This window comes from Sceloporus occidentalis, unplaced genomic scaffold (genome assembly GCF_023333645.1).
Source record: "Sceloporus occidentalis isolate IW3139 unplaced genomic scaffold, rSceOcc1.0.p SCAF_1, whole genome shotgun sequence".
In the NCBI taxonomy this organism is placed as follows: Eukaryota; Metazoa; Chordata; class Lepidosauria; order Squamata; family Phrynosomatidae; genus Sceloporus; species Sceloporus occidentalis.
The window spans coordinates 113,900,131-113,923,240 of NW_028316981.1; the positions used below are offsets into that span (position 1 = coordinate 113,900,131).

General features: G+C 44.0%; 1 protein-coding gene across 2 annotated transcripts; it reads right to left on the reverse strand.

Moving 5' to 3' along the window:
* Nucleotides 1–33: 33 nt before the first annotated feature.
* LOC149321964 (cyclin-G1-like) lies at nucleotides 34–12,184 on the reverse strand. 2 transcript variants are annotated; one of them, XM_089532032.1, is made up of 8 exons: nucleotides 12,119–12,184; nucleotides 11,953–12,027; nucleotides 9,048–9,311; nucleotides 5,512–5,765; nucleotides 4,722–4,800; nucleotides 4,537–4,635; nucleotides 3,330–3,524; nucleotides 34–2,345 (listed from the first exon to the last, which is right to left on the reverse strand). In XM_089532032.1, the coding sequence occupies exons 3-7, from the start codon at nucleotides 9,309–9,311 to the stop codon at nucleotides 3,333–3,335; spliced, it is 888 nt and encodes a 295-aa protein (XP_089388158.1). In that variant the 5' UTR covers nucleotides 11,953–12,027; nucleotides 12,119–12,184; the 3' UTR covers nucleotides 34–2,345; nucleotides 3,330–3,332. The 2 variants fall into 2 exon arrangements, with proteins under 2 accessions (XP_089388158.1, XP_089388163.1); XM_089532037.1 differs by lacking the exon at nucleotides 11,953–12,027.
* Nucleotides 12,185–23,110: the final 10,926 nt, after the last annotated feature.

Consider the following 23,110-nt stretch of genomic DNA (forward strand, 5'->3'; position numbering starts at 1 on the left):
TTTAAAAAAAGAGCTGTTTACAAAATGAGACAAATATGTTAATTCATCCAATTCTTTTCAATGTTTTATTGAAAGGGGCACTTGTTGTTTACAAAATGCCGTGACAGTTGATAATAAATTACAGCACTTTCTCCTTCACTGAATGCTTTCTTTTGCATTCTTCTCTCCCACTTTATGTACACGTGACAAAGGCACATTAGAAAGTTTGGGTTTTTTTTAACAAGTATGGTCAATTATAAACCAAACATTACTGAAGGAACATCCTATCTTGTTTTAACAAGTAGATTGTAATGAGGTAGAAGTATAAAGGGTCACTGGATTAGACCTGAATAAAGAAAACCCTTATTATTTGGTTATTTGTCACTATCACAGCAATTTGTCACTAGGCTTGGGCCCTTTCATGTATACACAGTTGTAACATATCTTATGCAATCCTATGATTTATTTTTTGCCTGGAGACACCAGAGGAACTCTAGCTGAGAGCTCTTAAATGTCCATCCCTAAACTGCAAATCCTAGGATCCCATAGGTTGTTGTGCAATGACAGTTAAAGTAGAATTATAACACTATGGGTGCACAGTGTGAAAAGAACCCCCCCCCATTACTTTGATAACCCTAAAGACAATTTAGTTTCAACTAACACCATTCTGGTGACATTAATTCAGACAGTAAACGTTAGAACTAATATTAACAAGCAACGAGATACTACACATTTTAACAAAGGCTAGAAGTCAATGTATCCAAAAATGAACTGGAAAAGTAGCTACCAGTACATTTTGGCATAGTGCCAAGGGTTTAAGCACAAAGTGCCATGGCAAAACTGTGCTAATGTAACATCTCTCGGCATGCTTTACATTTCAGAAGACCCTAAGTGACACTTACTGCTGTCAATATTCAGAGAATCACAATGACAAAGGACACTATTTTGGCTTCCCTACCTTCACATTCAAATCTGAAACCAATGTACAGTTTAATGGGCTGGTTCATCATGACTGCAGCTGCAGTTTGCAGTTTATTTTCAACAGAATAACTTTTCAAACTGAAAATTGTATTCTATTAGTCAACACTTAATGAGGGTCTGAAAAATCAATTTAACCTGAACTACTACAAATCAGTTACAAGGTGCTATATAAAAGCCACTACTATGTTTGCAAAGATGTGTCATAGGACAAATTGCTTCCTCTTCCAACTGCAAAGGCTTTGAAATAAATTTAACCTTATGCAGACAAAGGACTGGACCCTGACTAAGTTAGCTTTAAGGGAAGGTCATACTGAAATTAGTGAAACTGAAGCCCAGTCACAACTTGACCAAGTGATTTCAATAACACGTAGACTCAAGCTCAGATTACTCTGGAACAAACCTGGAATACAGTCTTGATTTTCTTTTTTTAATCCAACCCAGTATGTATCAGCTGTCTACTTCTATTTTAAGATGCTGCCAACATTCTCAGCTGGTGTATGCCCTACAGTTTTAATTAAGTCTAATTTTTAAAAGGAGAATATTGTCTAATTTCATTTTTTAAAAAGTAGTACTTCCAAAGAGTTTTTTATACTTTGCTAGAATTGTATCATATTGGTTTTCTTTCACATTGCAGGAATAACTATCAAGATTTTGGTATCTTAGTGTTAGGCAAAGACACTAAAGATACTGAACACTCCATTTTAACTGAAGTTACTGCATTCTCCTTAGTATCTAATGCTGACACAAAAATTTAGTAATAGTTTCACATTTCTAAAGTGCTTTATTGACTCAAGCAATAATAGAATTCTGGATACAGTTGGAAGTTTAATTTTTTGCTCTCTTCTGCTGTAAAAACTAGTTTTTAATACTATGAGCCATAGCTAAACCAGCAGGCTCGGGAGCACTAGTACTACTCTAGTCTGTAAGGTACTAGGCACATGAATTTATATTGCACTAGTCCAAACATATTTTCAGCCTATCAGTTTGTGCATATTCACTTTCAGTAGCTAGTCCAGGAAGTGCTGTATAAAACAGAAATGTTTTGGACCAAACAAACTATTATTGGTGGCTCAGTATGAAACACTAGACTAGCTGCCATGTATATGTTTGAGGCTGAGGCATCATTCTTTAAGCATGTCTTTGTTTTCTTCAACAGAAATCCCATGAGATGGTGGAGAGATAAAAGCAGTCTTGTTGGAATGTGAAGTACAGTTCTATAGGTCAAAAGCACCCAGCATGTGGTCACAGTCTAATCAGTCATGAACTTGGCCCTCAGTATGGTTGGAGGCATTCAATGGAGTCTCTGCTTTAAATCAGATCTTAGCCCAAAAGGTTGTATCCATGATGCCAGTTAGTAATCCATCTTTTCTTCTTCAGGACCATTTCTAGCCAAAACAAAAAAGGAAACTCATTAAAAGGATCTCTGTTTTTTCAAGGTGCTTCATTTAAACAACCTTGCTTACAAGTACATTTGTTTTAGGACTGACAATGTTATAGTAAGAAAAAGATTTGCACAAACTTTCCTGCTATTTCATTTTATTCTGACCTGGACAAGTCAGCCCAGTCTTCACCAGTCTTTTGGACTTCAGCTCTTCCCAGCCCTAGCAACATGATTTATGTCCAGAAAAGCTGGGAGTTGTAGCCCAAAATATCTGGAGGGGACCAAATTAGCAAAGGCAGGGATCTTCTGTAGTTCTATAAAGACATTCATGTATGTGAAATGGCAGAAATATTCATGTGTACCACCATTATTATGAAAACCTATGCCAAAAATTAAGAGGTCTCCATCTAGGATAACTGTCTTGTGCCACTCCTAGCTGCTACCAATACTCTTCCCTGCATTCTAAAGAGATCAGAAGAATTAAGCAGGTTACAAGCTTTGATATTCTCACAAAGCCAGCACCAGACTTAGGCCTGTTACAGACTGCCAAAATAAAGCTGCTTCAGGTCTCTTTGGAGGTATGCTATTTAAATGATGCATGGGTCCTAAGAGTCCGGAGGTCGCGCCAAAGCCACACTCCATTCCTAAGCACTGGAGTGCAGCTTCCGGATTCTTAGGGTGCACGCATCATTTAAACAGCATACCTCCAAAGAGACCCGAAGCAGCTTTATTTTGGTAGTCTGTAACAGGCCTTAGAGACTGATGATTACACAGAGAATTAAGAGATTTCCCAACATCTTACACACATGCAGTTACTAGGTTCTTCGGGACACAAGAGAGAAATGCTTCTCATCCATTTGTAGCTTATTCCAGTTTATAAGGAAAAGGCAGTTAAGAATTCTACAGAAATCATGTACAGCATACATTTGAAGGGGATTTTTGTTTTACTAGAACCCAGACACAAAACATAATTTTAACAAACACTCACCTTTTAGAGACTACTTTCTGGGATAGTGGGAAGATGGGCTATTCTGTAGTAACTGTGCTTTAGCTGCCTTGCTGTGCGACCAGACACAATCCACTTTAACTTCTGAACATTTGGTTTGGAGCACTTGCTTGAGGAATACTCTGAGAGGCACTTTGATACAAGTTCCTTCCAAATGGAAAGCTCTCTGCCATTCATCTGCAGAAGGCAAATGTGAAAATAACACCCAATCAAAATCACCCAGAGACCAGCAACAAATGTACTGACTGTTAGGTGCATACATGTCCTTATGACACACACTAGGCACCTTTCAAAGTGGATGCCAGCAATACAACTGGCAGGTGACAATATACACTTTTATATTCAGCAAAGGTTCTAGGCCATGCTGCATTTATCAAGCTGCTACCTCAGTAATTCCCAAACTTTGGTCCTCCAATTGTTTTGGACTTCTACCACCAGAAGCCCCAGCCAGCTTGGCCAACATTCAGAAATTCTAGGAGCTGAGGTCCAAAATATCTGGAGGACCAAAGTTTGGGAACCACTGTGCTACATCTTTGATGTTCTTAGTCAAAATGCATTGCACTCTGGCCCTGACAAATGTCCAAAAAGTTATTGTTAACATACTTTAAGCTAAAGTATACCATTATCTTGAGAGATTTATCTCCAAAGTACCATTCTCCTAAGCAAACAGGAACCACAGGATTTTTGAAAGACCAAGCACTCACTCTAGACAACAATTACCCATTTCATTTTAACCAACACATGATTCTGCAATACATATTTCCTTAATAGTTGAGCTGTAGCATTGCGGCACCAGTGGTTCATGACTTGCAATTTGTCCAGCACAAGGCAGTTTGATGTTAGACAAACATATTTCACAGCACGGAGTCAGTAAGGTGGTAGCTTTTTAGACTGTGACCTCAACAATCTTTTCTCTGAAACACACCACATTGAATCATGCACTGCCGAAGGGGCTTCCTAACTAGTCAGACCTTAGCTGTTAAAAGATCCAGGAGATGGATTTCTTACTGTAATCTAAATTATGCTGATAATATGCAGATGACACTGAGCTTTCTAACAATTTTTTTTTCTAACAGAAGAAAATATTTGCTAGAGAAGCTAACTAGTAAGCATGAGGATGGTGAAACTATCAAAGCTATGCAATCTTGTGTCATTCCTAGATGTGCTTCAGCATTTAAATGTAGCCTACCTTGGAATGCATTCGGAGACTTTCTATTACTTCCACCAACTCCAGCAGTTTTTCTTCTTCAACTTCCAGAGCCATTACTGAAAGAGCCAACACCGACGGCTGAAGGAGAGACAGTGCAATTAAGACTACAACCAGTTACATCAAGCTTTGACAGAACTCATGAAAGTGTTGATCAAAATTCTTACCCTCACTTTAGAAAGGGCAATCCTGCAGTGACATGCCTTCAGCTGGGCTTCTAGTCTCTCTAAGCTAAGGTGACTTTTCCTGTGAGAAAACAAAGCCTTGTTCAGTTGCTTGCAAAAAGAGGGTATTTCATCATTTTAGTACTAGTTCACTAAATTAAATCTCCAAGAAACCATCAAGGTTTTCAGTATGCACCCTAATATACTGCCATCTGCAGATTAATGAATAGCATTTAATAGCATTTAGCTTTTGACTCACATAAGGTATTTAGGCACTTCAAAAACCATCTGAACCTAAAAAGCTAGGCAAAAATTCATCTCAAGAAGTTAATCGTTATTCCCCCTCATCTGCTTTCACTCACATACACAAAGATCACAGACCATAGCTGGCATGACTAACACCAGACTGATTAAGCAGGAAAAAACCCTCTTACAATAGTATTTATAGCTATAGGTCTGGCAGCAGGGAGTTACAGAAGTCCCTTCTGATTTGTGGGGTACCCTCCCACAAATTGGGAAAATAGCCAAGATTGGAGCCCCATTAATTACAAAGGGGGCACGCACACACCCTTTTGTCCTTCCTGGCTTGCTGTCCGTGAAGGACTGTGGGACACGAATGGGAAGACTGCAAATCGGGAGGGATGACTGTAGTTATTACACCCAGTTAAACTGCTATTCTGCAACAATGTATACTACTAATATATAACATACTGGAGTCTTTCTCTAATTCCATGCTTCCTATCCTCCTTAAAGGGACAGTCAATTCTAAATTCATTCAGAAGGGAGACTGTACCTTTCACAGCTCAGGCTACCATGCAGGATTGAATGATAAAGTTGTAGAAAGTGATAGGCAGTTGTTGCCTTCACTTTCCCACATAGTTTCTCTAGAAGAATCACCTCCATCCTCATGAGGTCTGAAACGGTGAACTGATACTGGCTGATTCTGATTAAGTCAGTGGCTAGTGGAACGTTTCTCTCTTCTTGTGTGGCTTTCACAGCCAGGTAGAAGCAACTTAGCCCAACACAGCCCAAATGCTTTGGCTGTACCTAGAAAACAAAGATTCACTGGAGTTCAATTTCCCCCCACAGGATAATTATGTACAACTTTGCTTGCTTTACAATTAGGCCACAACAGGGGGGAAAAACAGAAAATAAATTCCATGGAATTCAACAGAAATTTTGACTCAATACCATATTTAAACTTAAAGTACAGTAGCTTCTTCTTTATACACAATGGAAGTCAGCTAATCATGTAATTCATTCATTTAATGTCAATATCCAAGCTGGGTAACAGGTTTCTTGAACATAATGGATTAGATTCTCTTACTCTTGGCAAAGTAAGTTAGGTTAGGCATGGATTTCAATGAGTCTGCTGTAAGTGAGACAAAGTTTCAATCAAACCTATCATTTTTACAAACCAATCAGCTGTTCTGCAATGATTTCTCCAACCAAATATATGTACCATTAACACTAAACTGTGTCTGGTGCAACATGATATTGTTTAGGAAAAGCAGATGAACTTTTCTTGTTGTCCATAATTCTGATAAAATATGTACTATCATACAGATTTCTCAATGTTTTAAGACTACTGATAAACACTCGCCATTCTTGCAGAGAGGTTTAACATGTAACACATAGGCGGGATACAGACCGCCCAAAAAGGGCGGTTTGCCAATGCCCCTTTTCTGCCAGCGGGAAGCCGCAGCGGATAAACCATGCGGTTTCCCACTGGCAAAAAAACCCCCCCGCAAAAAGTGGGTTCTTTACCTGGTGCACTTGTGATGCCCGAGTGCGCCTATGGCAGCACTCGGGCAGACGCTAAGTGTCCGTCACGTCAAAATGGTGTCGCCTGTGTGTACAGGGCACCACCATTTTGACATAGAGAATACGTACTAGGGTTGCGGGGCGTCTGTAAGAGACACCCCGAGGCAACCCTAGCATGTATTCCTTACGTGCTAAAAGACCCATCTGTACTGGGCCTTAGTTGCTTAATACCTTTTGAGACATGTACTAGATGAATGCAGTTGTTCAGAATGCTGCCTCCTTTTAACACTGTATGCCAGACAGAACCATCTTTGCCTGCAGTTTGAGAATTACATACAGTTTCACAATGTTCCCGTATGGTTCCAGCAAGACTACTTACACCCACAGAGGTATTATGCAGAAAGTCACTTTATTCTATTTCCAACAGCCCAATGCATCCTAATAATTTACAACAGGTACTAATTACCCACCAGGAGGCAAGTTGCCCATGCACAACTAGGTTTTCTACAGGGCATCTGCCCTAAAGGCCATCCTCTAGCATTGTGCCAAGTAGGTGGGTACACTAAACGTCAAATGCAGCATCATTTTGGTCTGCACTGTCTTTCAAGCAGTTCACCCAAGTTTCCATTGTAATCCTTTTAAACTTTAAAGGAACATGCATACAAAAACCCTAATAGTAGTTGACATTTGAATTGAAATTAAGTACTGGCATCCAATGTAACATTTCCTAGACTTATCTGCCTTGAAGTTCTTTTCATAGTCTGCCCTTCATCTCTCTGTTTATTGTTGGAAATTGTTCAAACGGCCCACTTAGCAGGTCTGGAGTTAACATGCCTACTAGCTAGCCCAGGGGTCAGCAACCTCCGGCCCGCGGCCCGGATGCAGCCCGCGAAGGCCTGGCTACCGGCCCCCGGCTGCTCTTGCCGCCGCCGCCTCCGCCCATCGCGGCTTTTCGCCGCTCTGGGCGCCGCCATTTTGGGCGAAAAAATGGCGGCGCCCATAGCGGCCTCTGGGGCTATGGGCGCCGCCATTTTGCCGCCCAAAATGGCGGCGCCCAGAGCGGCTGCTGCGGCGGGCCTCTAGGAGGCCCGCTGCCGTCTCTGGGACCCTCCAGGAGAGCTCCCAGGGCGGCAGGGGGCCTCTGGGAGGCCCGCTGCCGTCCCTGGGGCCCTCCAGGTGGGCTCCCAGGGCGGCAGGGGGCCTCTGCGGCGCCCGCTGCCGTCTCTGGGCCCCTGCAGGAGGGCTCCCAGGGTGGCAGGGGGCCACTGGGGGGCCCGCTGCCGTCCCTGGGGCCCTCCAGGTGGGCTCCCAGGGTGGCAGGGGGCCTCTGCGGGGCCCGCTGCCGTCCCTGGGGCCCTCCAGGTGGGCTCCCAGGGCGGCAGGGGGCCTCTGTGGGGCCCGCTGTCATCCCTGGGGCCCTGCAGGAGGGCTCCCAGGGCGGCAGGGGGCCTCTGCGGTTCCCGCTGCCGTCCCTGGGGCCCTCCAGGTGGGCTCCCAGGGCGGCAGGGGGCCTCTGCGGGGCCCGCTGCCGTACCTGGGGCCCTGCAGGAGGGCTCCCAGGGCGGCAGGGGCCCCCCAGCTTTTTTGCCGGTCTCTGACGGGGCCTGGGGCCCCGTCAGGGGCCAGCAAAAATGGGGAGCCCTGGCCCCTGGAGGGTGGAAGCTCTGCCCCTGGCATGCAGCCCCGCCCCTGGAGGGTGGAAGCTCCACCCCCAGCACACAGCCCCACCCCAGAGGGTGGAAGCTCCACCCCCGGCATGTGGCCCCGCCCCGGAGGGTGGAAGCTCCACCCCTGGCACGTGGCCCCGCCTCGGAGGGTGGAAGCTCCACCCCTCAGCTTCGGCCCCCCAGTTGCCTGAGGGACAGCAACCCGGCCCCCGGCTCAAAAAGGTTGCCTACCCCTGAGCTAGCCTATAAACCAGGAGTGGCCCTCCATTTGGACTTCAAATCCCATTAGCCAAAGACATCATAGCAGTGATTAAGGATTATAGGAGTTTTAAATTACAATATCTGATAAATGAAAGGTTTTCCATCCCTGCTATGACACAATTTCCCTTAGAACAGATATTCAAATGCAAACTGATACGCCTGTCCAGGAATATTCTGGACATGAGCAACAAGTCTTAACCTCACACTCCTTGTGATGTCAGCCAGCAAATAAGATCTGAACCATTTGTTATGACAGATAACCCAAATCAAAATTAGCATGCATACTCAAGCCAATGTTGTGTATCTTATGTTCAAAATCAAGGCACACTCCACTTGCGTGCCTGTTTTCAAGAAAACTAGGTGCAAGACTTCTCAGACACTATACTTTACTTATACTCCATGGTGAATTTATTCAGTATTTTGTGAAAGAGACAGAGGGTATGTTTTGAGCAGCCCAAGTCCTGATTCCATTTAATAGGATTGATTTACAAAGCATAACAGCACACAAGATTACAAATCAACAATGTATTGAATGCAAGTCTCCCTGACAGCTGAAGTCTTAGAACCCATATATTTGTGAAGTGTTACACAAAAGCAGAGATAAATTGGCTTATAACTTAGTAGTCTAAAGACCTACCTTCATTTTTGATAAAAACCTGTCTAAAAAATTCACAGCAAGAGAAAATGTCTCTGTACCAAATCCAAAGAACTGAAGTAAACTAAGCAGGTCTTTCACTTCAAAGTCTCTCAACCTCGCAGTCATCCGGAGCCCATTATCATGAGCAGATTCAATTATTCTTAGACCAGAGAACTTTGGCTGACATCTTAACTCTTGATCCAGTAACACATTCAGCTGGTGCAGCAATTCCTGAGCCTCACTTGTTGCAAATGTTTCAATCATCTGAAATACAAGACTTGGTTCAGAATAACTGCCTACAGCAAAGCATGTACTTGTCATCCTGTATGAAGATCATATTTGATTCTGCCATTGGTTACAAGTCAAGTGACAAAGGAATAGATCAGCAATTTTGCAAACCAGTACCCTCTAGATATGCCAGTCTACATTATCCCCGGCTAACATGACCACTGTTCAAGGATGATGGGGGACATGGTCCAACATATATGTAAGTCTGCAGAAGAGCATCAATGGTGTAGAACTAGAGCGATATCACATGGAGCCGCAGACATTGTTAGAGAACACCTCCCAGCATTCCTAGTCAATGGTGAGGAATGCTGGGAGTTGCAGCTCAACATGTGGCGGGCCAAAAGGTTTTTGCCCTTGTTGTAGATATGTCACCCAAAGCTAATGTGTTATGATGCATGTTTTATTGGTTTACATTTTTCCCAAAGCCAGAATGGCCAAGGTAATGCAAAAGGCAGGTGTGTCGAGTGAGGACTGATTAAAGATAGCTGATGGGCTGACAACAGTTTTCAAAGAAATGGGAAACCATTAGCTTTAGGGTGGGGGGACATGCTCAGAAAACTACAAGAGGACAACCAACAGTGAGATCTTACCCTAAAAGCATGTCTCCCATCAATCTCATTATACTAAGTCAGTAGAAAGGTTAAAGCCAACAACATCTAGTTGACAGGTTAATCGTTTTGCAGCCCCCAGAGGTAGGAGGATACATATATTTTTATCATTAAGACGTTTCTTCAAATGACATCCTAGACTCTGGAAGGCCTTTCCAGACTAGAACATCTTTGTTGACCTGCCTCCCCCCTCCTTTTTCTTCCATTATCCCCCATCTTTATCTTTATTTTATCCTGACCCTGCTAGAAACCCTTACTTCATTTTAATTGTTATTGTATTTAATGTCAACAAATGTCTTTTTTGATTTAATCTCTTTTTAGTGTTAAATATGTTGTTATGATGTGGGAGGGATGGGGTTTGGGGAATTTTTAACATTTCTTTTTTTACTGTATTTTGTTTTACTGTTCTAAATTGCTTTGATTCCTTGAGATTAAGCGGAATATAAATTATTATTATTATTTTATTTATTTTATAAATTAAAAGGTACATATGTGTTTATATGTGCTTTCAAGTAATTTCATAGGGTTTCCTCAGGCATGGAATATTAAGAGGTTGTTTTGCCAATTCCTTCCTATGAAAGCCTACAGCACCTGGTATTCTTTAGTCGTCTCCCATCCAAGTACTAAGAAAGGTCAGCCCTGGTTAGTACTTCCAAGATCAGGCAGGATCTGGTGCCTTCAGAGTATTTAGGCCTAAGCTTATACATAAATGTATATGTTGTATGTTAGGTTTATGTATGGTATTTATAAGGAGTGTCTTTCTTTGGAGGTTTTGAAACAGAGGCTGGATGGCCATCTGTCGGGGGGGGGGGGGGGTTGCTGTGATTGTGAGTTCCTGCATGGCAGAATGGGGTTGAACTGGATGGCCCTTGAGGCCTCTTCCCACTCTATGATTCAGTTTAAGACAGGCACATCTGGGTGGCCTCTCTCTCAGATCAGGGCACCTGGCCTATGAAGTATGAGAATCAATGGGATGCCTTTCCCTTGGTCTTTGTGAAGCCCTGCAGGGTGTACTGCTATCCCTGAACAAGGTGCTCACCTAGGCCTTCCCTCAGCTCCCCAGGTGATTTTAGGCCTGGCACTACCTTTCAGCTTGACACACTCCAGAAGGATTTAAAAAAACAGAGGCCTGCCAACACAACCTTGAGATCCTTGGAAGAAATGTAGGATGCAAACATAGCAAATTGCTGAGACTTAATCTAAGCTGGTGTTCAGTTGTGTCTCCTTTAGCATTTGCTGAGACTGCACCCCCCCCCCCCAATCCCCTACTGCCCTTTTTGCATTTGAAGCCAGTTTTTGGACCTGGGGATTGTGGTTTCACAGGTGTGCAACTTAAAGCAAATAAACCAGATACCAGTCAACTCTTAGTGAAAGGGATCTTTTAGCTCCTTTAGACTAACTGAAAGAAAGAAGCTGGGAGCAGGAGCTTTCCTAGACTTGAGGCTACTTCCCCAGATGCATCTGTAGACTCAAGCAGGCTCTAGTCTATGAGAACTCCTGCTCTCAGCTTCTTTCTTTCAGTTAGTCTGAGAGGTGCTAGAAGATCCCTTTGCACTCTGATTCCCCAGACTAACAGGGCTCTGTGTTTGAATCCTGCTCAAGCCTTAAGTCCTTCCACCAGCCCCCTCTATGGCCCAAGTCTAGCAAAGCAACATGCCCAGGCTTGCCCTTGGCAACCTCCGAAGAGGAGGGACACAAGGTCCCGCAAATGGCCCTCCTTCTTCTCTTACCTTATTACCTTATTATTATTATTATTATTATTGACTCTTTCCCCCAAATTGAGGGCACAGAGCAGCTTTACAAACCAAAACAGTACAATCAAAAACACACTAATGCGCCCACATTAAAAGAGCATTAAAACACATTAAAACAGCACAATGTTCAAGCATGACTCATCATCAGAATAAAACACAGCCAAAAGAGAAAAGCTCTTTAAAAACAGCACATATTAAAAGCAGATAAAATGCTAAAACACACTGAAAGAACAAAAATGAAGACCGTATGCATACCCTTAAAACCTTACGTGGCAGAAGGTTTTGAAACAGAGCAGCAGGGAGATCAAGGCAGGCTGGCAGCTTCCAGAGCTGAGGTCAATTAAAAACAAGGCTCGCATTAAAGCTAAATGCAAATTAATTTTAAAAATAGGTTAAAATTAAAGCAAATAAATAAGCGCACTTGGGCCAAGTCTCTATATTTAAAAGCGAAACATCTGTCCTTCTTCTTAAAGGCACGAAGGAAAAGAGTCGCCTGTGGAGGAGCTGCTGCTGCTGCTGCTGCTGCTGCTGCTGCTGGCCCTCCCAGAACTCGCTCCTTCCTCTTCTAGCTCTAACAAGTTCTGGCCATCGCTAAGTTGCGAAAGGCAAGAGGCCACGCACAAGCTCCGCCCCCTGGCTTATATAGCCCCACCCCACGAGCCGCTCCCTGCCATTGGCTACCGAGCCTGAAAACGTCACAGGCCAATTCTCCAATCAGCTTCAAGTTGAAAGGGGGAAGCCATAAAGGAGAGGGGAGAAAAAGGCTTACAGGCGCCCTCTGGCGTCCGGCTTTCAAACGGCGCCTCCGTCCACCCCTGCTCCAATGGTGGAACTGCATGGCGCATGCGTATTGGACTTTGGGTTTGTTTGTTTTAATTTTTGAGGCACAGATTTTTCACTTAGGGTGCATCTACGCTGTAGAAACAGTGCATTTTGACTTAACTGCCATGACCCCATCCTACAGAATCTCCGGACTTGTAGTTTGATGAGACACGGGTACTCTGGGGAAGAGAATGCAAAAGGCCTTGTAAAACTACAAATCCCAGGATTCCATAGGATGGAGCTACAACACTTAAAAGTAGTGCCAAACTGCATCATTTCTACAGTGTAGGATGACCAGCCGCCCTCCTTTTCCAGAGCATGTCCTCCATTTTGAGCAGGACTAAGAACAGGGTGGCCAGAGGTCCTCCTTTTCTAGTATCTGCCCTACATTTCAGCTTTCTGTCTGGGAGGAATTTCAAAATGTCCTCCATTTTGAGCAGGTCTAAGAAGCATGAATTTATATGAGTGGGTTTTTTTTAGCTTTTATTCTGCAGTGTCCTCCATTTGCCTCGAATATCCTCCATTTCGTGGTGTCTTGCCCTCCTTTGAGGTTAGGACATCTGGTCACCCTGCTATAGATGCACCCTATGTTATAACTAGAGCCTCAAAGTTGCAGTGCCCATGTGCCTTTGTCTATAAGAAGACGTCTGCAAGCATTTAGTCATTAAAAGTCTCCTTGGGCTCTCTCTGGTGGGAAAAGGCGGCCTGTGCTCTCTCCAAATCGGTTTGGGATGCTGATGGGACTTAAGATTCAGCACGTTTTTGTAGGTTGTTGTTGCTGTGGGCCTTCATGTTGTTTCTGACTTATGGCGACCCTAGGGCAACCCTATCATGAGGCTTTCTTGGCAAGATTTCTTCAGAAGAGGTTTGCCATTGCCTTCCCCTGAGGCTGAGAGAGTGTGACTTGCCCAAAGTCACCCAGTGAGTTTACATGGCCAAGTGGAGAATCAAACCCTGGTCTCCAGAGTCATAACTCAAACCACTACATAACACTATTTCTTGATAAGAACCAGATATAAGAGAAGAACCATGAGATAAGAATTGGATAAAAGGTGGAAGGATTTTGGCAGAATGATTTTTACCATAAGTGGACTGTATTGGGTTTTTGTATATAGTGGATGCTTTCCTCTTGGATTGTCCCTTATCTATACAGATGGATTCATAAAAACTTGTGGTTCTAGAACTATAACCTTTTAGCAGGATGTGGTGTGCAAAGGAAAGGACTTGCAACATTTGGAGCCAAGTGGGATTGGCTTGTCTCAAGGCTTTGAACAAACTATCAGGAGATTTCAGTTTTCCTGCATCAAATAAGTCCATTATTCTATATATTCAATATTTATTCCAATTTCTGGAGTAGGCTAATCAAGCTGGGGTGCACTAAAAAGGGCAACAGGAGAGGGATCAGGGACAATTATTCAGTGCATCCATTCTTTCCATACGAGAATGAATTGTTGAGGAACAGATTATGCATATCTCTCAACTTCCTTTGAGTTTTAGTAGAAAAAATGAGATTAAGATTGGTTAAATTATTATCCTCTAGCTCCATATGAACCCATTTATTAGAATGTGATTTTATGACAAATAACCTAGCAGTTAGATTTAAATATGGATATATCAGAGGAAACCTGGCATCAGCAAAGGGAATAGTTATCTAAAACACCAGAGACTCATTTTATTCCTAATCCCTGCAGCTAGAACTGAAATTGCAAGATGCTGGAATACAGGGAATTTGTTACTTGAAAACTGGTGGAAAAAGAGCTGGGACACATGGTTATCAGAAAAACCTTCCTATTCCTTCAAGAACAGATCTGGACAAAAAAAAAAGCACACACATTCATTGAGGATTGCTCTGTTTTTATTGATTATGTCAATAACAATATATCTCATTTTGCTCTACCTTTGCACCAAGCTGGTTTTTGGAAGGACATCTTGGACACTGACCACCTGAATGTGGCAAAATGATCTATGATTTCCCTTTCTGGATCTTTTTACAACTTCAAAAGACTGTATTATTGGCGTTTATCACATGGAGATTTTTGGGGGGTTTTGGAGTTCAGATCCAGGGTGACTGCGGGTCCATGATGTGGATACACATCCTAACGTGAATGTGTTATCAGATGAGATTCCTTTCTATGGGTGCTCTTTCTGTGGCGCTTCCGCAGTGATTCCAAAGTGACCCCTCATTTTTGTGAAATCGGAAAAAGTGAATTCACAGAATTCGCTTTAAAGCTCACTTCGATTTCACTTCGAATTGGTCTGGTGTGGAAGATCACTCCAATGTCATCCCCCATGCCCCCCTGTGTCCTGCTGCTTCATCCCCCTCCTCCTCCTTCATGCCCTCTCGCCCCCTCTGCCACCCTGCAACCTATCCCATCATCCCCTGACTGCTCCTTCAGCCCAATCCTGGCTCCAGTGACCCCCTGTGACCTATCTCATCATCCCCTGACTGCTTCCTCAGTCCAATAAAGGATGACAACAGGTAAAGAGGGGGCAGGGAAGGAGGACAGCGTCCAGAACCCCTCTGAGCATGCACAAGAGTCCCAATTCAATTCGTTGAATCCGCATGGTATGCACAGGTGTGGTAATACAATTTGCACTCACTCTACTTTGCATGAATCCACATCACGTGATTTGCCTTGGATTTGATTCCCCCTCGATTTGGAAGGGCAACAGAGGGGAACCAGGTGTGATAAAACATTCACATTATGACATGAATTCGCATAGCTGAACCAGGAGTCACCCTGGATCTGAGCTGCAAAAAGCCCCATGTGATATACTCCACTGAGTGGAAATGCTTTTTGCTTATTCCCAAGGCCTGTTATTTCTATTGTTTATAAGTTTGTTATTTGATAAAACTTATTAAAACATTTTTTAAATGAAGGTGGAAGGATTTTTAAAAAAAAATTGAATAACTATCTATAAACTGTAAGCCTTTAGGGCTGAAGAACAGGGTATAAATACCACAAATAAATAAATAAATTGAGGAAGGATCTGTAGAAGAGTGGTGGCTGTCAGCATTGCAAGGAGGCTCTTGTGTAAAGGAGCAATGCAAGCAATAAGAAAAAAACTATGAATTATAAAGAGACAAAGAAGAGAAGAGAGCAGATATAATGCCTGAAGTACTAGACTGAGATTTGGGAGATCCAGGTTCTAGTCTCCACTCCATGAAATTTCCTGGGTGACCTTGAGCCAGTCACTCTATTCCCAGGATGACCAGATGGCCTCCTTTTCCAGGACGTCCTACATTTCAACCTCCTGTCCACGAGGAATTCCAAAATTTCCTCCATGTTGAGCATTACTAAGAATCATAAATTTACTTTGATATGAGTGGTTTTAGCTTTTATTTGGTCATGTCATTTTTCTTGAATGTCCTACATTTTACAGTACCTTGTCCTCCTTTGTGTTTAGGACATCTGGTCACTCTGCTCTGTCCCAGTCTAGCCTACCTCACAAGGTTGTTGAGAGCATAAGGAGGGCAGAAGGACCATGTCTTGAGGTCAAGGGGGGCAGGGAATATAAAAGTAATATTTTTAAAAAGGAAACAAGCTTAGGTGAGGCTGATGCCTCTGTCTTGTATAGGATTGGACCTAAGTGATCTAAGGCTTTATAGGTTGTGACCAGCACTTTGAACTGTGCCCAGGAACAAAGTAGTAGCTAGGGAAGCTGGTTCAACAAGTGAGTTATATGCTTCCTAGGATTGGCTCCAGTCAGCGTGCTGGCTGCAGCATTTTGGACCCAGTAAAATCCAAACAGTTCCTAAACACAGGCTCAGCCACATTGTATCAAAATAGTCCAAGCAGGGTGTAGTCAAGGTGTGTCACTGTAGCCAGATCTGACTGGTGCACTGGTTTTAACTTTGCAAATACACTCCTGACCACCACTGAAACTGGGCTTCCTGGCTCAGGGTTGAATCTGTGTTTTCAGGAATAATGTAACTCCATCTAGCGCAGGCTGGACCTCTGTTCCTGGATCCACCAGTCAACTGACTAGGAGCACATCCATTTCTTTGCCCTGATCTAATCCATTACTGACAACAGACATTAGTTCAGAACCTTGGGATCCAATGGGAAAGCGAAAGAGAGTTGGGTGTCAGTGGTGAAAGAGGTCCAGGAAAATCAACAGGGACGCATTTCCCCTGTCCATTTCCCTGTGTAGGTAGGTCATCCACCCAATTGACTCCAGTCTCTACCATTACCAGGCCTGAAGTCAGGCTGAAATGGATCTAGAAAATCCACTTCATTCAAGAACTCTTGGAGCTGAGAGGCCATCCTATGCTCTAGAACCTTTCACAGGACAGGAATATAGAGACAGGCCTGTAATTCTCTATCATGATGGGGTTTGAGGAGGATTTTTTCAGCAGCGGCTGCAACACAGCCCCTTTTAGGCAGGACGGAAAGCTCCTTGCCTCAGAGGGAAGTCGCCGCAGAACAAATGCAATACACAGCAGTTGGAAGAAAAAGGCCACAATTTTATTTAACACAACTATAACAACCAAAACGTAGGGTTGGCTCTAATGCATGAGGTCTGCATCTGTCATCCCCTGCATCAACCCCTGACTGATGGATGAACCCAAGTACTTGGTCTTGACCAAGCTTCGGGATGACAAAGGGAAAGACTAATTAAACGCCCATCTGTTCCAATAACCGGTCATGCGATTGATCGCATCTCCGCATATGCGAATCACCACATCTCTATCCCTTGTCAACAGGGAACGCTGTATCAATGTTGCCCCCGCAATGGCAACACCACATCGCTCAGAGCAACCCTGTGTCCCCATTGGACTCCTGATCCAGCGCTACACAGCCCTGGGTAGCACACCCACCAGATCCGAGACCTATGCAACTGCTCCAAAGTTGTGACAGCAACCCTGCTCCCACAGAGGGAGGGTGGGTGGGTGAGCCGAGCTGGCAATGGCGCTGGCCGGGGCGCCACGTGGCCTTAAATAGGCTTCTTATCCAATAGGAGGCCGGGATAGGGCAGAGGACCCGCCTCCCGGCCTCCCCACCAATCCCGGGCGGCACCATGTGATGACGCCGCCCAATCAGGAGGCACTTCTGCCCCCTGGCGCTTTCTGGGGCATGTAGTCCCCGCTGGCATGGGCGGAAGTCCCTCCCATTCCCCCTTTGCTGGCCAATCATGGCTTGGGCGGCCCCGCGCACAGGCTTCTTGGGCCGCCCGAGCTGGGAGAGCAGAGGCACTGAGCCGCACATCTCTCACCCGAGTGGCAACCGGGCTGTCCTGCCAAGGCGGGCAGCCTCCTTTGCCACAGTGGAGCCACTTGGCCAGTCTCCTTCAGGTTGATTTCAGGAGCCAGTACCCATATGGTGGCTCACATCTCTCCTGTCCACATCCTCAGGCTGCCCAAACTGAAATGTATCCAATAATACAGGACAAGAAGATGACAAAAGTTACATCCACTTGACCTGTATGAACTTGTTGCAAGACTTCAAGTTGTTTCTGACTTATGGCAACTCAAGGGTTCACAAATCAAGGACCTTTCTTGTCAAAATTTGTTCAAGGAGGAGAAGGTTGCCTTTGCCTTTCTCTAAGACTGAGAAAATGTGACTTCTCCAAGGTCACCTGGTGGGCTTTTCTGAATAGGCAGGGATTCAAAGCCTGGTCTTCCAGTGTCCTAGTCCAACACTCAAACCACTACAACATGTGGGCTTCTCCTGTATCTACTACAAATCCAAACTGGAGAGGATCTGAGTGACTTTGTCTGCAGTGTCTTGTAAATTCTTCACAGCAAGCTGTCAAGTAGCCCATTTTCCCTTCCTGAGGTAAAGAGTGTAGGACACTCCTGAACACTACCCTGGCACACTCAGTAGCAGCAGGGGGAGAAGAAGAAGTGGCATCTTGTTTTTCCCAGTAGGCTCAGACAAAACCAAAATGCAGCAGTCTCTCCTAATTTGTCTGTTCTTCCTCTCTCTCATATATATTTGCCATCTTTACCACATTCTGATGTTGCTTAGTCACTTGTTTCCCAGTTTTCATCCGAGAAATGTTGGAGGATATGTTTCAAGACAGAAGGAAAGAGATGCTTCTGAAACATGCTGCCTTAAAACCTGATGTGGGTTTTTCTTTTCTGCCTTGGGCAACAAAATGTCTTGAGCTGTCCATGCACAAGAACATACTCTCATTCATTGCAATACAGCTTCTCCAACAGCTTCCCAAAGCTCTGTGTCCAGTGCCAATAAGACATAATCAAAATGTGCTCTTTTATTTGACTGTAATTGGACCTATTGCTGTGGTCTATGTGTGTGCACATGCACACAAATGCATGTCAGTACATATCTGTGGCAAAATTCTGGAAGTAAAATGGATAATATATGCACAACTTTTAACTTAATTGTGCTCAATTCTAGTCTCCTATGCAAATGGTGCTCTCACAGGCATAAGAAAATATGCCATAAATGGTATTTAACAGCTGAAAGACAGAATTATATGCAATCAGCAGCTGCTAGTTACAGAATTGCTACTTTAAGACTGCAGCTGTTTGATTATATCCATTTTTAACTTATTAGTCAATTCTCATTTTCAGAAGGCTTCTAAGAAACTGTCATTCTTCTCCAAAGAGGAAAATTAGGGCTTAACCCTAAAGGAATACAGTCAGTAAAAGAATATGTGCCGTCAGCATTCTTTCATCTCTTGCAAAACCAAATGCCTTCACAAGATGCCAGTAATCAACTTGTAGTGATTTCCTTCTCTGATTCTTCAAATGTTTCAGATTGCTAACATGCACTTTTGCTCAGAAGTAAGTACCATTATATCCAGTGTAGTATAATGGTTTGGGTGTTGGAGTACAACTCCGTAGACCAGGTTCAAATCCTCGCTCTGCCATGGAAACCAGCTTGGTCAAGTCACATTCTGTTACCTGCAGAGACCTACGGTATGCATAAATAGGTTTATTTATTGTTTTTGTGATAAAACTCTTTTACTATCAACTTCCAATCATATTTCTAAGGCAATTTAATTTAAAAAAATAATAAAATATACTACTTATCTTTTAAAAAAATGGAAAACACAACAAATGAAGAGGCTACAAAAGGAGCAAATTTAAAACAGCCAGATTATCCAAGCATCTCAAAAGTTTGGAAAAATAGTAATAAGACATGCCATAGTAGTTTGAATATTGGACTATGACTCTGGAGACCAGAGTTCAATTCCAAGCTTGGCCATGAAACCCATTGGGTGACCTTGAGTGAGTCACACTCTCTCAGCCTCACAAGCCTCAGAGTCACAAGAAGGCAATGACAAAACTCTTCTGAACAAATCTTGCCAAGAAAATAGGATCACCACAACTCAATTTACAGCAGTTGAAGTAAGTGGAGAACAAAGAGGAAAAGGCGACTAATTTAGAACCAGTTAAAAGATAGGATGATGGATACTTAATCATGACTGTTCCTTGCAAATTAGAATAGTTGGACAGTATACTGTCATAAAAATACAAGAATGACAAAAGCAAGGAATCGGCCATCTGTTGCGTTTTCATGGAACCAAAAACAAGTTGCCTGAGATGGCCACCTCTCTCTACCTAATAATAGGGTCAACCTTGCTCTTGTGGAACTCCTGTTCTGTTCCTGAAACACAAGAACTTTCCAAAGGATTATGCCCACCTGATGGAAATTTGGTTTCAATACCTGTTACTGCAGTCTACATATCTTTTTATGTTTAAAATTATCTTTGAGCACACAAATTACTGTTTGCATATGTTCAGTCCTATTGGCATATTCAGTGGATAGAATTTTTGTTCAGCCTGTGACCTGAACTGTTTGATTATATTTCATTTGTGTATTGCTTAGGGGCCATGGGCCTATTTTGCATTCTAAATGTATAATTATTTCCTAGTAATTGCATTTATGCAAATTATTGTTCTCTGTGATTAGTCAATCAAGCCATTGTTATTTCTGTGTCAAGGACAATTGGTTAAAAACCCCGAGAGTGGTTTAAGCAGCAACTGTAGCCCCAGTTTTTCCTTGCATATCATGTCTATGCATACCAGTAATCTTTAATCTGCTCCATAAATCCCAATGGAAACAATGGATGCATTTTTAATATGAGTTTGTTTTTACTATCTGTGCAAAAAATGCTAATAAATTGACAGGAATTAGAAAAAGCAAGACTTATTTATCTTCCATTGATTCAGTGGGTCTTCTTGAGTTGGAACTGAACAGTCCCTAGCAAGATAATGGAATAATAAAATCATAGAATTGGAAGAGACCCCAAGGGCCAGCCAGTCCAGCTTCCTATCATGCACAAATATACAGTCAAAGCATTCCCAACAGATGGCCATCCAGCCTTGCTTAAAAACCTCCAAAGAAGGAGCCTCCACCATTCTCCGAGGGAGTTTGTTCCACTGTTAAAAAACTCTGTCAGCAGCAAGTTCTTCTTAATGTTTTGGTGGAATCTCTTTTCTTGCAGTTTGAATCCATTGTACCATGTCCTAGTTTGTAGAGCAGCAGAAAACTCATGGACACTGGCTCTTCTTCAGAAGCCATGTGTCTAGGGTACACTGGACTGAGCAAGGATGCTGGGTTAAGATTGCAGCAATGTCTCATCCTGAGAACCGGATTAGTGACAGGATGGGTGGGGAAGAAGAAATGGTAGCTTTTGATTGGCCCTGCCAGAGGTCATGATCTTCCCTGCCCTCTTCCTCCTCTTTCAAGCACCCTTCTCACCTTTCTCCTCCTTCCAACACAGAAAAGGTTTCACAAGCAGAGGATGGGGTGTTTCCTCCCACCAAGCAACGCTTACATCCCCTGGGGGTCCCACTCCACAGTTTGGGAACCATGGCCCTAAACACACCATATCCTGTATGATTTTGGAAGCTGCACAGGATCAGCCCTGGTTAGTACCTGAATGGGAGACCACCAAGGAATACCAGGTGCGGTAGGTTATATGTCAGAGGAAAAAACTGACAAAATCATCTCTGAGGAGTCCTTGTCTAAGAAAATCCTATGAAAATCATGGGGTCACCATAAGCTGACAGGCAAGATGAAGGCACATATATACACATGCTAAAGATGGGTTGATCCAGTCATTGACTTCTAGCCTTTGTTAAAATGTGTAGTATCTCGTTGCTTGTTAATATTAGTTCTAACGTTTACTGTCTGAATTAATGTCACCAGAATGGTGTTAGTTGAAACTAGGGCCCCATTCATACTGGTCTAAAAGACCTGGAAGGAACTGGGCTGATCCGGATGCCCCTCCCCCGAATCGCTCCGTTACCAAGTGCCCACTACAAATTTGAAATCGAATGCATTTTGACCTGCAAATTCAGAAATCGAATGCATTCAAGTCTGCTGGCGAGGTGGCCGCTGCCAATCAAGCTATCGTCATGGTGACGTTTGCAGGGCATCGGGGAAAGTGTCCTCCCTTTTTAAAGAGCCAGGCACAGGGGTTTCAGCGGCTGAAGCAGGGAGAGAGAGGCCTCTCTCTCTCTCTCTCTCTTTTTTTTATAAACCTGTGGGCTTTTGGGTCAGATCTGCCCCTGTCCCAGGCAAAGGATGGGATTGCCATGCATTTTTTTTTGCTTTTAAAAGCAACATTTTAGCTTTCCTTTTCCTCACCAAACAAATTGTTTAAAAATGTAACATTGATTGTGAGGTCTTTTGCAACATTATTGTAGCTTCCTCCTCTGCTGAACTCTTTTCTCCTGCTTACACTTTGCCATTGCCTTCCACTGAGGCTGAGAGAGAGTGACCTCATGGGATCAATTGGGAATTTCCCTACATCCCAGGCATGTCACTCCCCCCAAAAATGCGCATAGATTGTCCAAAGAGGGTGCTTCTCCTGCATCCATTTCCCTACATCCCAGGCATGTCACCCCCCCCAAAAAAATGTGCATAGATTGTCAAAAGAGGGTGCTTCTCCTGCATCCATTTCCCTACATCCCAGGCATGTCACCTCCCCAAAAAATGTGCATAGATTGTCAAAAGAGGGTGCTTCTCCTGCATCCATTTCCCTACATCCCAGGCATGTCACCCCCCCAAAAATGCGCATAGATTGTCAAAAGAGGCTGCTTGAAAAGGGGGGGGGTTGTTGCTTTGATTGGGGGTTGGACTGGATGTCCCTTGGGGATCCCTTCCAGCCTTGGGATCGTGAGGGAGAAGAGCAATGGGGAGGCTGCGGGAGCGGGAAGTAGACCACCCCCCCTTTTCCCTCTGACACACACACACACACACACACACACACACACACACAGAGAGAGAGAGAGAGAGAGAGAGGGGCATCTCTCTCCCTGCTTCAGCTGCTGGAGGCCTGCTGCTGCCTGGCCAGCGACCCTCCTCCTCCTCCTCCTCCCGCCATCCCCTGGCTGCCAGGCTGGCTCTCGGGGGAGCCCCTCTCTGCGTGCCAGGCTCCAGGCTGGAAGCGGCTGCCTCCGTGGGCATGCAATGTGCCCTCCTGGGGTTGGCCAAGTCCCCCAGCAAGAGAGGCGGCCTTGAATGGCCCCGGAGGGAGCAGGGGCCAGCAGGACAGCAGGAGGAGGAGGAGGAGGAGGAGGAGGAGGAGGAGGAGGAGGAGAGCATCCCCTTCCTCCCGGCGCCAGGAGCCCTGCCTGCTCCTTGCCCAGCAGCAGCCCTTCTTCCCA